The 16,168-nt window shown below is 40.0% G+C and overlaps 1 protein-coding gene across 1 annotated transcript; it reads left to right on the top strand.

The window, feature by feature from the left end:
- Window positions 1-13,736: 13,736 nt before the first annotated feature.
- msgn1 (mesogenin 1) lies at window positions 13,737-14,267 on the top strand. The gene has a single exon (XM_072280529.1). It carries the CDS (start codon window positions 13,737-13,739, stop codon window positions 14,265-14,267), a length of 531 nt encoding a protein of 176 aa, XP_072136630.1.
- Window positions 14,268-16,168: the final 1,901 nt, after the last annotated feature.

The raw sequence follows: 16,168 nt of genomic DNA on the forward strand, positions 1-16,168 counted from the left end.
TTTGCAGGGATGCTGCCTTAGCCGGCTGGTGATCTAGGTGCGTCCGCACCAGACTTCGAGGCAAATAGTTCCGGGTTCAAATCTGGCCGAGTCGTTACACGCTTTCCATCGATGCAGGTTTGAGTGTTAAACTAGCAGCTCAGCCTTGGTTAAAAAGAACAAACAAACACTAAAAAATGACAAGGTTGCAGCCGGGTGCACCACAAGGCGCAGAGAGGATCAACAATAGATGCTGCCTCACCTGCTGAGTTCCTCCAGCATTTTGTATGTGTTGCTTTGGACTTCCAGCATCTGCAGAATCGCTTGTGTTTATTTTCTTTGTTCACATTGAGTTTTTTTAATTGTGAAAATTGGGTATAATTCATATTTATGTTTTTCTTGTGAATGCTGCTTATATGATGCTGCTGCAAGAAAGGCTTTTCATTACACCTGTGCATGCAGGTACTTGTATTGTGCATACAATAAACTCCTCTTTGAGTTCAAATGACATAGAATTGTGTAAACTGATCCCTTTAGAGCAATACAGATGGTGAGCTTAGCTTTTTTGATAAATGTCCACATTTATTTGTTTTTAGCTCCAACAGTAGAAATCCATCTTATGAAATTACAGTTCCTGGGTGTACTTTTATGTTAGATTTTAAGGCAAATTTCTTGTAAACAACGAATGAATTTTAGCTGCAAATTTACTGGATGGATAGGTAATCTTTGATAATTTTCCAGTAATGGAAATTTAGTTAAAGTTAAAGTCTGTCCCGGGCCTTGTGGCCCATCAGGCCAGTGCTTATGCTGGTTTCTGTGGTGTGAAGCGACTGAGAGTACGAGACTCGTCCCTGGATAGGACGCTAGTCTATCGCAAGGTTATCCCCCAGCATTTGCCGGTACCCATTTTCAACTGGGTGGGCTGGAGCAGTGTATGGTTAAGTGCCTTGCTCAAGGACACAATACGCTGCCTTGGTCAAGACTCAAACCCATGACCTTCAGATCGTGAGCCCAACGTCCTAACCACTTGGTCATGTGTTAGATAACAAATAACAGATGAGGTGTGAGCAGAAAGACTGCTAAACAAATGCTGGGGGGTTAACCTCGTGATAGACTGGCGTCCTATCCGGGGGGAGTCTCGTACTCTCAGTCTCTTCATGCCATGGAAACCTGCATAAGCACCAGCCTGATGTGCCACAAGGCTTGTGACAGACTTTAATCTTTAATTGTACTCTGTGTGTGTGTGTGTGTGTGTGTGTGTGTGTGTGTGAGAATGTGTGTGTGTGTGTGTGTGTGTGTGTGTGTGTGTGTGTGTGTGTGTGTGTGTGAATGTGTGTGTGTGTGTGTGTGTGTGTGAATGTTATGCTGGATTTCCAGCATCTGCAGAATCTCTTGTGTTTATTTTAACTTTGTTGTTTCTTCTTCTGCCAGAGTATTAGGCTTTCATGGATACATCAGGTAGGATCTACTGTTCATCAGTGATATTGAACTCTAGAAGTGTCCATTTCATGCATGAATTACTTCAGTCACTCTTTGGTCAAAGTTGTCCCAGAACAAAATGGCATGATACCTGCGAAAAATTCTTTCATTCAAATTATAGTAGCTAGTTTTGGATTTTGCCATGTTTATCTTGAGTGGCTGGGTTATGAAACTCCTAACCCGTTGCTGGGAGAAAACATCCCTGACTGCCCCACTCTTGCCTCATTCCTAAAGCCAATACATTTTTGTTTAAAATGATAACTGATTCAGGTGATTATTATGTACTATTTATGGTGTTCAATCAGCTGTTTCTTTCCTATATTGCAGGTCAGCCTTCAACTGGACTTAGTGTAAGGAATGGACATATCTGTCCTCCAAAACTATCCATAAATGACAATTGTAGCCAGCTACAGATCTTCTTGGGTAAGTACAAAACAGATGTGCAGGGCAAACTTCTTATATGGAGAGTGATGCCAAGGGTGGTAGTGGAGGCAAATACGATAGAGGTATTTAAGAGGCTCTTAGTTAGAACATGAATGTGCAGAGAATGGATGGATATGGAAATTCTGCAGGCAGGTCACATTAATTTAGTTAGGCATTTAATTTCCAGCTTAATTATTTGGCACTGCATTGTGGGCCTGCAGCTCTGCAGGACACTGAATTTTACTCTAAAAGTCTAAATTCTTTATCATACAAAGTACATTTTAGTATGTGTACTATATACAACCTTGAGATTTGTCTCTTACAGGCAGCCAAAAAACAAAGAAACACAACTGAACTGATTTTAAAAAAAGACCATCAAACACCCAAAGTGTGGAAAAAGGATAAATCGTGCAAACAATAAAAAAGTAAAGAAATAAAACTCAGAGCTAAAGTTAATGAAAGTGAGTTCACGACCTGGAAGCCAATTCATCTCTGTAGCCATTAATTGCTGACCGCAGCCTCAGTTCAGCGCAGAGACAGGTAAACTTCATGGAGCAGTGAGCTGAACATCCCATCCTTTGCCTCTGGCCCTGAAACCTCAGACTTTTTCATCTGGCCTGGCACTTAAATCGGGCAAATATTGGCTGGTTCCTAGTTCTTTGATCTGGGCCCTGCCAATCTGATTCAGCCCAGGTCCACTCCAGCAATGGCCAAACATCTAAAAATACTTCAACAATTTTTTTTAAATTAAACTACGCTTGTGTAAATATATTTGAATGAATACTTCTGATTGTTATTATGTTGATTAGGTTATGTTTTGCTTACAACTTAAATTTTACCAGGCTATACACTAACTATAAAAGTTGACATTTAGGTAAATATTTATATGAAGGTAATTATTTTACTATACAGCAGCTAATTTGTAAGAATATTTGTTTTGTAATTTCAAAGATCTTTAATTAGGTATTTGTGATATCTATACGAATATCCATCAGATATAAAGTTTAAATGTAATACAAAATTCTAACTCAGACCTTCTTTGAAAGCTTGATAGAAATGCGTTATTCAATTTTTTCCAAGAGATCACGTTGATTTCTTCTTTAATTGAATTTTCTTGTATACTAGAACCTTATCTTCTCTCACACGTTCTCCATTTGAGTGTGACTTCTGAGATCAAATCACCAATAAAAATCAAAATGTTTCACAGAGACACTATAATTAGAGTGTGGTCAATTAAGTTGTTTTTGAAGTTCATTTGCTTTTAAGTTGCTGATGTCTCTTTGAACTCTCTCCAGCTGTAAAGTCACAAGCTCTCACCTCCTGTATACTCATTGAAGCATTTATCTAGCAGTTTTGAACTAATTTAATATACTAATTTTTGCCAAATTTAACTTAAATTTTGATCTTATACCCACTGATATGAAAACGGCCCAGGGAATTTATTGATATAAATTAAAAATCTTTAACCTCTGGTAATACAAACCTTTGATGATTCAGTCTCATTTACTGTCTGACATTAAGTGTATGATTATTGTTTGCTCAGACTACACATCAGTGGTTGCAAGCTGATACAGCACAGAAACAAAATCCTGTGCTAACCATGATGCCATCAAACAGTCTCTATCCTTCTATCTGCCGCTTGGTAAAATGCCTATCTAAATGCATCTTAACCTTTTCTATCATATCAGCTTTCACTACCTTCCCTGGCAGTGTGATCCAGGCACCTACATGAAACCTTGTTTCCACTGAAACTCTGCTATAATTCTAGTATTTTTTCTTCTGCCGAGCAGGGCCGGGAATGGTGTCACGGGGGGATTTAGTACTTGAATTAGGGTGGTAAAAAGGGCAAGCAATGTTAGTGTGAAGAATATGAAACCAATGTTTACTAACAGTGTGGCTGTGGGACATGTGCAACAAGTCAGACTGGCTAGAAAAGCCTAATCCTAGAGTGGTGACTTAGAGATGAGTCTTACTGCCTGTGCCAAAAGAAAGGGTGGATATTACGGAAAGAGAAAGAGTGCAGAGGAGAGTTACAAGGATGTTGCCTGGATTGGGGAGCATGCCTTATGAGAACAGGTTGAGTGAACTCGGCCTTTTCTCCTTGGAACGACGGAGGATGAGAGGTGACCTGATAGAGGTGTATAAGATGATGAGAGGTATTGACTGTGTGAATAGCCAGAGGCTTTTTCCCAGGGCTGAAATGGCTAACATGAGGGGGGTCAAAGTAGGCACAAAGGGAACGTCAGGGTAAGTTTTTCACACAGAGGGTGATGGATGCATGGAATGTACTACCGGTGACAGTGGTAGAGGAGAATACAACGGGGCCATTTTAAGAGACTCTTAGATAGGTACATGGAGCTTAGAAAAATAGAGGGCTATGTGGTTGAGAAGTTCCAGGCAGTTTCTAGGGTAGGTTACATGGTCTGCAAAATCTAGGGCTTGTTATGTGCTCTAGATTTCTATGTTCTATGTTCTTGAGCAGTCCCTTAGAATGGAGGATGACATCCAAGTTTTATTGACAGACAGGTAATTGGTTAAGTGGTGCATTCAGATTGCCATTTTAGCCATGCATCCATGTACACTTCATGTATGGCCCTGAAGTTCTCAATACCTCCCTGACTTGTCCTTCGGTTTGAGCAGTTGTGGCCTGTGATCCCCAAGAGTCAGTGGGGATGTTGCATTTTTGAAGGAACTTTTGAGTACATATATATTTCCATTGGCATTCTCTCAGAATCCAGGATTACTTTGTTTGGAGTGTTCTGAGGAGGTGAAAGGCTGAAATGAGAACTACATACTCTCCTACAGATGGGGCAGGTGGCAGCTGAGGGGGTGTAGTGAATGGTGAGGTAGTCCACTGCAGCTGCTACTTACACATAACTTCCACTGCATGCATTCTCTATGCATCTTCTCACATTTCTCCATTCTATTCCTGATGTTTCTTCTCTATCAGGAATTTTCATGGGGATGCTGCATTTCCCCAAATGGGCTTCAATAGGTACATTTAATATCAGAGAAATGTATACGATATACATCCTGAAATTCTTTTTCTTTGCAAACATCCACAAAAACAAAGGAGTGCCCCAAAGAATGAATGAGTTAAATGTTAGAATCCCAAAGCCCCCCCCTCCAGCTTCCCCCTCCCATGTGTAAGCAGCAGCAAAGCAAAGACTCCAACCTCACCCAGCAAAAAGGCATCGGCACCCACCACCGAGCACTCAAGCATGCAGCAAAGCAACAATAAGGACACAGACTTGCAGTACTACTCATTCACCCAGTAATTTAACATACCACAGTCTCTCTCTCTCTAATCAAGGAAAAAGACATGTCCCTGTTCACAGCGAGAGACTGTGAACAGGGACAACTCACTGAGTCTGTTGCGTCGCTTTTTCCGAACTCTATGCCCAAAGAATTCGGGTCACTGGGCACGTAGCCAGCAGCCAGCTCGCTGTTTCTGAGCTTCTATGTATTCCAGTGACACATCAGGCAAGGGCACCGGCCACGAATCAGCCCACCTCCAGAGCCACGAAAATCCAGCACGCTGAAGGTGGGCTAGTCTCCCAGGCCGCACTTTCAAGCACACCCTTGAATCTTTTCCCCTGCCCTTTGGGCAATCTCTTCCCATGACAGAATAGAGAGAGTGGTAAGTGCTTGAAACACACTTCCTGGGCTGTTACATTTAGGGACATTTAAGAGACTCTTAGATATTTAAGAGACTCTTAGAAAGAAGAATAGAGGGTTGGAGGGAAGGATTAGATTGATCTTGGAGTAGGCTAAAAGATCGGCAGAACATTGTGTGCCGACCAGCCCATACTGTGCTGCACTGTTCTATGTTCTGTAGCCTTTGTTTCAGGAGTCGGGCATGCAAGTGATACGTCCTGCCCAAAGGAGGTGAATTAATGTAACCATTGCCTCAGTGCCGGGGATATTGTTCAGGCAGAGGACATTTGTGCAGACAACACAAAGGTTGGTGGTGTTGTAGATAGTGTAGAGGATTGTCAAAGATTGCAGAGAGACATTGATAGGATGCAGCAGTGGTCTGAGAAGTGGCAGATGGAATTCAACCCGGAGAAGTGTGAGGTGGTACACTTTGGAAGGACAAACTCCAAGGCAGAGTACAAAGTAAATGGCAGGATACTTGGTCGTGTGGAGGAGCAGAGGGATCTGGGGGTACATGTCCACAGATCCCTGAAAGTTGCCTCACAGGTGGATAGGGTAGTTAAGAAAGCTTATGGGGTGTTAGCTTTCATAAGTTGAGGGATAGAGTTTAAGAGTCACGATGTAATGATGCAGCTCTATAAAACTCTGGTTATGACACACTTGGAGTACTGTGTCCAGTTCTGGTCGCCTCACTATAGGAAGGATGTGGAAGCATTGGAAAGGGTACAGAGGAGATTTACCAGGATGCTGCCTGGTTTAGAGAGTATGGATTATGATCCGAGATTAAGGGAGCTAGGGCTTTACTCTTTGGAGAGAAGGAGGATGAGAGGAGACATGATAGAGGTGTACAAGATAATAAGAGGAATTGATAGAGTGGATAGCCAGCGCCTCTTCCACAGGGCACCACTGCTCAATACAAGAGGACATGGTTTAAGGTAAGGGGTTGGAAGTTCGAGGGGGATATTAGAGGAAGGTTTTTTACTCAGAGAGTGGTTGGTGCATGGAATGCACTGCCTGAGTCAGTGGTGGAGGCAGATACACTCGTGAAGTTTAAGAGACTACTAGACAAGTATATGGAGGAATTTAAGGTGGGGGGTTATATGGGAGGCAGGGTTTGAGGGTCGGCACAACATTGTGGGCCGAAGGGCCTGTACTGTGCTGTACTATTCTATGTTTTATTTACATTTGTTCACTAATCCAGTAAATTTAGAGAAGTTTGTAGAGATAGCGCTTGGGATGGAAGGGTTTGTTATCTTTCAAATTCTTTCAGAAGCACATAGGAAGACAGGGGTTATTGATGTGTGGTCTTATGCCACGCCTGAAATCCTGATCTTCAAACGTACTTTTCAATAATTGACTGTTGTGCTGGTACACTGGGGGTGATAATAAATTCATCATTGATATCTGCCATTGTAGAGTAGTGGCTCTCAAGCTATGAAAAGTTGCAATGTATATGTATATATATATAGAATATATTGTTACCAGCAGATCTTGTATATTCTGTGCTCTGTAACTCCAGCAAATCAGACCGTGCAACATGATATATGTTATATTCATAACAAATATCCACAGTAAAATTTGCCAGAACCTTAATTTTTTCAATGAGGTGAAGTAATCTTACTAATTATATATCACAAATTTTTCTTTTTCATAGGAGATCCCTTGGCTCCACTGATGACATTTTTTCACTACATTTTTGTGGGATCTGGGGCCATTAAGGAACTGTGGGATCTGTTACAGTTGCAGACAAGCAGTTGAATCACCAAGTTATGGAAGACTATGGAAGAAAATATGAGGTTAGTTCAGATATGTACCTAATGGTCAGCATGGATGGAGTGGGCTGAAGGGCCAGTTTCTATGCTGTATGAGGTCACAGAGAGCTAGGGGGTGATTGGAACAAGGGGCACTCCATCCATGATGTACACTGGATCTTTTAATGCTCCTGGTGCATGACCTTGATGTTCTCAATATTAGCCTGAGTGTTTCTGTTCCACTTTGAGGAATCACAGGCCAGGACTTCCCATGTTGTAGTTTTCAAAGATTTTCAGAGATTCCAAATTTTTTCCTTCATCCACCTGATACTCTCTTACCAAGATGGAGATTGGAACAGACCATTTCCTTTGGGCATGTGATCTCAGGCAAGCAAAAGACATGATTTGCCTGTCAGAACTGAATGAGTGCAATTGGAAGCTCAGTGCTGATGATGAGCAGACATTGATCTTGAATCACTTGTCCATAAAAATGACCTGGAAGACTCAATGGAAAAAACGCCAGCTGTATTTTTCCTATGTTTTGAGGTGGTCTGAGTCTCAGAAACCAACAGGAAGACATGGTGTGGTTTTCCCATGTGTTCAAGTGATTCTACATATCAGAGATCTTCTGAAGCATGAAGGTGTGCATCTCTTCCTCTTAATGCCAGAGACAGAAGCAAGAACAAATGTTTTTTTCTCTCATAAATTTGAACTCTGTAATCAGATACTTTCAGATCATGGTGAGTTTCATAATATGTGAGAAGTAATAACTCAGTCCATTTACAATTATAATACCATGATGTTGTTGTATTAATTCATCTGTTCCTGCAAATGAAATAATTTTTTTTGTAATTTATTTTTTATTGAATTTCATCATCAAACAAACATTTCCATAAGATGTATTTCAGATACTGTACATATATATCATATAATCATATTGGTCACAAATCACGTAATATTTATCTGAGGCATACACTTATAGAAAGGAGAGGAAAGAAAGAACAATCGAAAGAAGAAAACTATGTACAGAACAGAGAGTGATTTTTTTTTACAACATATTCATTGACTTGTGAGAATAAAATCAGGCTATGAGGTGTTATGTAGTTAAACCATTTTCTCCAGTATGAATAAAATTGTTCCAACTTATGATTAACAGATGATAAACAAATGGTCTCCCAAATGACTATTACCTATCTCCTTACTAATGCAAAATCTCACTTACCTATGCTGACTAGAAAGGCTCATCAAACAATGTCTTCATTTCAAATTTCTCACTCTTGTATTCAAATGATAATGCTTTCATTTGCTTCCGTATTCTATAATCTCTTATAACTTTCTGAGATATCTGGACTCCTCTTACTCAACCCTGACCATCACTGATGGCTGCTTTTGCTGTCAAGGCCCCATGTTCTGATACATCTTCCTTAAACCACTGGGTAGTTACTGAGACAGCATGCTCCCCCACTGTTGGAATGGGCTTCTGTATATCAACTGGAAGTTTTAATATCATCCGCGATGCTCCTTCTACTTTTGAGCAGTCATGGGCAAGAAATTCCCAAGAGTCAGCAAGAATCTTACATTTCCTTGAATCTTTCCATTTGTTCATCTACTGAATGGCAAATATACCCATCTACATAGTAATGTTAACACTAATACTAAATCTCCATATGTCCTTAAGACTACTTGATCAGTCTTCAATTTTGTTTTATGATACTACTGCAAAACACCTTGGAAGTTTTCGGATGTCATAGGCACTATGTTAAAATATGCTTTAGTTGAATGTAATACACACATTTTAAAATAAATTAGTTATATTGCAAAAAAATAAGATTAGATTTTACAGAAAAGTGTCAACTAAATATTATGCTAAATTGAAAATCATTATCAATTTAATTGGTACAAATCAGTGACTCTTCAGATTTCCAGAATCACAATGAGTAAAAGATCATACATTGTGAGGGGCGTGTTGGCAGTTCAAATAAGGCTGGTGTTGAAAGTGAACGCTACTTCAAAGGATTTGTTTCTCACCAGTTACTTTCATCTTCACTTGCAAATGCTGCAATAAAACTAAGGTGGCAAAAGAAATGTTCTCATGTACTTTGTACTAACTAATTGCTGAAGCAAAAATAGCAACAAGAATTATATCTAACATTTAAAATGACACTTATCAATACGATAACAATATCCAATAGTAGATTAAAATAGGACTATAATTTCAAAGGTCAAACAACATGATTGGTTGGTTTGGTGAAGTTCTATTCGAACCTTGAGATAAAGCTAAAGTTGAATTCATTCTAAGCATTATACTAAATTTACTTGAAATGAGATGCAGGTAGCTTTCTATATTCAGTAATTTAGAGTTCTGGCCAGTCAGGGTAATGACTTGATGCATTAGGGGAGCATATATCTTGAATGTAGAGGCAGCTATTATGAAGACTGTCCTGTTCCAATTTGGAATAATCATCCTGTAAAAATGAATGCAATTTCCACTAAAAGGTCAGGGAGCTGGAACTTGCTGGGATGAGCTATTTTAGTTCTATCTATCACACAAAAGTGTGAACCTTGTACATTCATAAAGTCTCACATTTTCTTGTCCTGGTTTCACATAGGCCAATGTGAACTTTCTGAATTCCCAAACAGTTACAGAGGAATCTTTTCATTGATCCCATACAGAATTAGAATTGTCACAGGAGCAGTGAGACAGTTCGTTGAAGGAGGCAGAAACAGTTAATGTGGAAAAGGATATATATAAAGTAATGTGCAATTTTAAAAAACCTAATGTGTTTTTCTTTAATATTTTAATTGTTTGTCATTTAAGTATCCCATGTATGGGATGTGATGTTGTGGGGATGGAACTGGACTCTCTGACGGTGGTGTCTGAAAAGAGGATGCTGTCTAAGTTGCATGCCATCTTGGTCAATGTCTCCCATCCACTACATAATGTACTGGGTGGGCACAGGAATACATTCAGCCAGAGACTCATTCCTCCAAGATGCAGCACAGAGCATCATAGGAAGTCATTCCTGCCTGTGGCCATCAAACTTTACAACTCCTCCCTTGGAGGGTCAGACACCCTGAGCTGATAGGCTGGTCCTGGACTTATTTCATAATTTACTGGCATAATTTACATATTACTATTTAACTATTTATTACTATTTTCTATTACTATTTATTATTTCCATGACTATTACTATTTACTAATAGTAATATTACTGTTACTATTTCTATTACTATTTATTATTTATGGCGCAACTGTAACGAAAACCAATTTCCCCTGGGATCAATAAAGCATTACTATGACTATGACTATGACTATGTATATTTAGACTTTCAGAAGGCCTTTGACAAGATGCCACACATGAGGATGCTTATCAAGTTAAGAGCCCATAGTATTACAGAAAAATTACTGCCATGGTTAGAGCATTAGCTGATTGGTAGCAGGCAGCGAGTAGGAATATAAGGATCCTTTTCTGGTTGGCTGCCAGAGACTAGTGGTGTCTTGCATGGGTCGGTGTTGGGACCACTTCTTTTTATGCTGTATATCAATGATTTAGATGATGGAATAGATGGCTTTTCTGCCAAGTTTGCAGATGATATGAAGATTGGTGGAGGGGCAGGTAGTGTTGAGGAAACAGGTAGGCTGCAGAAGGGCTTAGACAGATTAGGAGAATGGGTAAGAGAGTGGCAAATGAAATAAGTGTACAGACTATTTTCTAAATGGGGAGAAAATCCAAAAATCTGAGATGCAAAGGGACTTGGGAGTCTGTGGAGAGCATTCTGTCAGGCTGCATCACTGTCTGGTATGGAGGGGCTACTACATAGGACTAAAAGAAGCTGCAGAAGGCGGTAAATCTATTCAGCTCCATCTTGAGAGCTAAGATGGGTATTACAAAGTACCCAGGACATCTTCAGGGAGCGGTGTCTCAGAAAGACAGCATCCATTATTAAGGACCTCCAGCACCCAGGTCATGCCCTTTTACCATCAGGTAGGAGGTACAGAAGCCTGAAGCACACACTCAGTGATTCAGGAACAGTTTCTTCCCCTCTGCCATCCGATTCCTAAATGGACATTGAAGTTTTGGACACTACCTCACTTTTTTTAATACAGTATTTCTGCTTTTGCACATTTTTAAAATCTATTCAATATGCATAATTGATTTACTTGTTTATTTATTATTATGGTTTATTTATTATTATTTTTCTCTCTCTGCTAGATTACGTATTGGATTGAACTGCTGCTGCCAAGTTAACAAATTTCACGTCACATGCCATTGATAATAAACCTGATTTTGATTCTGATTCTGATTAAGTTGCAGTTAGAGTCGGTGTTGAGGAAGGCAAATGCCATGTTACCATTGATTCCAAGAGGTCTAGAATACAAGAGCAGGGATGTGATGCTGAGGCTTTATAAGACACTCCAGTGCCTTCTGAGCTCCAAAATGCATTCAATCAACCCGCTTGACTTCTCTTCATACATCACCCCATCATCCCCAAAAGCACTTAGAGCTTTGCCACATGCTCTCCAATACAAGCACATCCCTCTGCAAATATTGAGACCCTAATAGTGTTCAGTACTTTAGATTTCATCAATTTATTAAAACCATACTTTCAAAATTCTAGCAACAGGAATTCTGCAGATGCTGGAAGTTCAAGCAACACACATCAAAGTTCCTGCTGAATGCAGCAGGCCAGGCAGCATCTCTAGGAAGAGGTACAGTCGACGTTTCAGGCCGAGACCCTTCGGTACAGTCGACATTTCAGGCCAAGACCCTTCGTCAGGACAAAGGGTCTTGGCCTGAGACGTCGACTGTACCTCTTCCTAGAGATACTGCCTGGCCTGCTGCGTTCACCAGCAACTTTGATGTGTGTTGTTTCAAAATTCCATACACCTTGAAATAAAGTCCTATATTTCATTACCTCCCTAATTACTTTCTGTACCTACATACTAGCTCTTTGTGATCCATGCACAAGTATCCACTTCCCTTTGTACCACAACACTTATGCTTCATCCTTCCTTCCTTATATTTTTTCACATTATATTCCATTGCCCCCCGATTTAACCTATCCATGCTCCTTTACAGCCTCTTAATACTCTTAAGCTGCTGCTAAGTTAACAAATTTCACATCTCATGCCGGTGATAATAAACTTGATTCCGTTCAAATTAAAGAAAATGTAAAGTCAATATGCAATTTTGAAGGTCTGCTGATAATGACAATGACAGCGGAAAAATTTTGTTCCTTTTGCAACAAAATTTTATGATTATAATTTGGATGATAGGGTGTAGAGTTAAAATTGCCTTTTATGCTTCCTTCAAAAGCTTTGCTTGTAAGTATAGACGAATATTAAAAGCTACTGAGAATAAGAAAGTCAAAGAATAACAAGTTAAGACTAGTTACCGAAATGAAGAAAGCAAAAATACAAATGTGAAACACCAAATGCCCTGTCTTTGCATTGTACATTTCTTTGTCTGTTTAGGTCATAACTAGTCAAATTGCATTTAGGATTTTGACTGCAGTGGAACGTGAGGTTTAGTACAAATGACATAAAATTCTGAAGTGGTGATTTAAGTAAGTATAACAGAGGTAGTAAAGAAATAATCTCTGGCTTTGGTCTGTTTAAATTAAAATAATAGAAACTGCAGGAAGAAACGATAAAACAACAAGACCGGATCCTTAAAACTCCTTGGTAGGCAAAAATTGATAAACATATCAGTATTGGTTGTTAACATGGAAACGTTAGAGTATCAGGGGGTTGGGCTTTGCTGAGCAGAAAGGTTTCCTTTCATCTTAGACTTCCTTTTGTTCTTACTGAGATGGCGAGAGTGATCAAAAATTGAATAGCATTTTTATCACGATGAAGTTCCAGAGTACGTTTCATATTCATGTGTTTGTTATGAATAACCTTTCTGGAGAAATGCTATACTGTACAAGGTTTCTAGACAAAATATTTAACTTTACAAGTTAATGAGAGAAGAAAGAATGCTAATAGTGAAGTCTGTATTATCCAGTTCAGACATATTTATTGCCTGGCCTGCTGAGTTCCTCCAGCATTTTGTGTGTGTTGCTTAGATTTTAAGCAACTGCAGATTTTCTCTTGTTTGAGATTAAAATGTGTGATCCTTGTTTTGTTTTATTACTGATGTCAACATAATCTATGCTTTCTTATAAATACATACTATTTCTTAACCAGTAGTTTTGATCTTCAACAAATCACTTAAACTTGTTAGGCATGTTATTGAGAGGTGAGAATAGATTGTGTGCTAAATGAAGAGCCTGAAGTTGTTCTGCATTTTAAAACCCAACACTTTCACTCTTTGAACTTGCCTTCTCAGCTGTGAATCCACAAGATGTCACTTCTCCACTCACTATATAAAATCGCTTCTGTTGATGCTTTTGGTCATTTATTCTGCAAACTCAAACTAGAGGCTACAATCTTCAGAATCTACAATGGACAATCTTCTGAAAACCCTGCTGGAATTGGATGATGGTGTGGGACTCATTAATATGGATACGATTTCTGATATCAGCTGGAAATTTGAAGAGGACAAGTTTGAACCGAACCAGGTTCCATCGCATCACAGTTTCTTACCAGCATCATCCTTTGAACTATTCTCTCCTTCTCCATCTCGTCATCCAGAGTCTAGAAACGGCGTACCTGTGGGCACTCACTTCATGCAATCCTCGCCACAAATATGGGCCACTGATTCGAAGGGAACACCATCCCGCAGGCTCCAAGAACTGCCCAAAGCAAAGGTGTCAGGTAAATGCCGGATGAAAGCGAGTGAGAGAGAAAAACTGAGAATGAGGAGGCTTGCTCATGCTCTTCACACACTGCGGAGTTTTCTGCCACCCATTTACAGCCAAGGAGGCCAAACTCTCACCAAAATCCAGACTTTACACTGTGCCATCCAATACATTTCTGAGCTTTCCATGTTACTAGCACAAGGAAGACATAATAATCCAGGACATGGCATGTGAAGTGACTGAGTTATAGGAGGTGCTTTTTATACAGATGGACTAAGAATAATTATTTACTGTAAATTTTCATTAGTTTTGTTCTAAATTTATCTGTAACTGGCTAACTTGTATTAATCCTTGAGTATTAATAGAACACATTTAATGTGCTCTTCTCTTTGTGTGTACATAGATTTCATAATTAGAGGCAAATGTATTTTCCAAAAATATTAAGAATTTTTAAACAAATTTTAACTGACTATAGTTTATGATTGCAATGCTTACTTTTTCATGGCATAAGCAATAAATGCTGAAGCGAAGGACTTTGTTGTGTCTTTAATATTCACTGAAAGATCTATTTTTCAGTTTTGTAATATAATATGAGAGTACAATCTCAAAGGGAATCCAGTAACTAACAAGACTATTACATGTGCCCATAACTCTTTGAAAGTGTAAAAGAAAATGAAGGATTGAGAAAAGCTTACTGGATGCTCAGTTTCTTAAACAGAGGCATTAAGTTTTTGCAAGTTACAGTTCCCAAGGAGAAATTGGATTGCGTAGAAGGAGAGAGAGTTTGAAAGAGGCAAGCAGGGGCAGTCAACATATTTTGTGTGCCACGGTCCCCAAGGGGACATCAGATTGCATAGAGAGAGAGAAAGTTTTAAACAAGTGAACGGGCATTCGGTACATTTTATGCACCTCAGTTTCCGAGGAGGTGTTGCATTATGTAGAAGGAGAAGGAGTTTAAAGGAAGCGAGCAGGGGCAGTTGGCACATTTTTCACACCACAGTTCCCAAGGAGATATCGGATTGTGCATATTAATGCACTTAACAAGGGCCAATAAAGAGAAGTTAGGTTTAAGCGAAGTGGCCATTGTGTGAATGGGTCAGTGTTAGAATGGGAAGTTGAGGCTTTGGCTCATCAAGGCTTCACGAGGAGAGGCATAGGCTGTAGGTAGATATTTTTCTTGTTAATTATTCTTTCTTTCATTCTTCGTGCACATTTAGAGCAGTGATGAAGCCAGACAAGATACCGAAAAGCTCCTCTTGCGGGATGTGGGATAGCAGAGAGACTGCCAGTGTGCCTGAAAACTGGACCTGTAAGAAGTGCATCCAGATGCAGCGTTTAACAGAGTTGGAGCTGGAAACAAATGAACTCTGGACCATTCAGGATGCTGATGGGTTGATAGACAGGACAAACAGGGTGGTAGGACAGGACACCAAGGTGCGGACTCAGGTAACTAGGTGACCGTCAGGAGGGGGAAGGGGATTGGTAGCCAGTGCAGAATAACCCAGTGGCCGTTCCCCTCAACAACAGGTATACTTCTTTGGATATTGTTGGGGGAATGACCTAGCATAGGAAAGCCACAACGGTCAGATCTCTGCCACTGAGTCTGGCTCAGTGGTTCAATAGGGAAGGGGATAGAAGAAGATTCATTGGTTAGGGGAACAGAAAGGAAATTCTGTGGATAAGAACTAGATTCCCGGATGACATGTTGCATCCTGGGTACCAGGGCCAGGGACATCTTGGATCAAGTCCATGGCATTCTCAACTGGGAGGGTGAGCAACCAGAGGTTGTGGTGCATGTCAGTACCAGTGACATGGGTAGGAGAGGAAACAAGGTCCTGCAAAGTGAGTTCAGGGAGTTAGGTGCTAAGTCAAGGGACAGGACCTCCAGGGTTGTAATCTCAGGATTGTTACTTGTGTCACGTGCTAGTGAGGCTAGAAATAGAAATATCATACAGTTTAACACGTGGTTAAGGAGATGGTGGAGGAGGGAGAGCTTCCTCAATGCTACCTGCCCCTTCATCTATCTTCATATCATTTGCAAACTTGGCTATAAAGCCATCAATGCCGACATTCAAATTACTGACGTATAACATAAAAAGAAGTAGTTCTGACACTGACCACTGTGAAACACTACT

Source organism: Mobula birostris, chromosome 2 (assembly GCF_030028105.1).
Source record: "Mobula birostris isolate sMobBir1 chromosome 2, sMobBir1.hap1, whole genome shotgun sequence".
NCBI lineage: Eukaryota > Metazoa > Chordata > Chondrichthyes > Myliobatiformes > Myliobatidae > Mobula > Mobula birostris.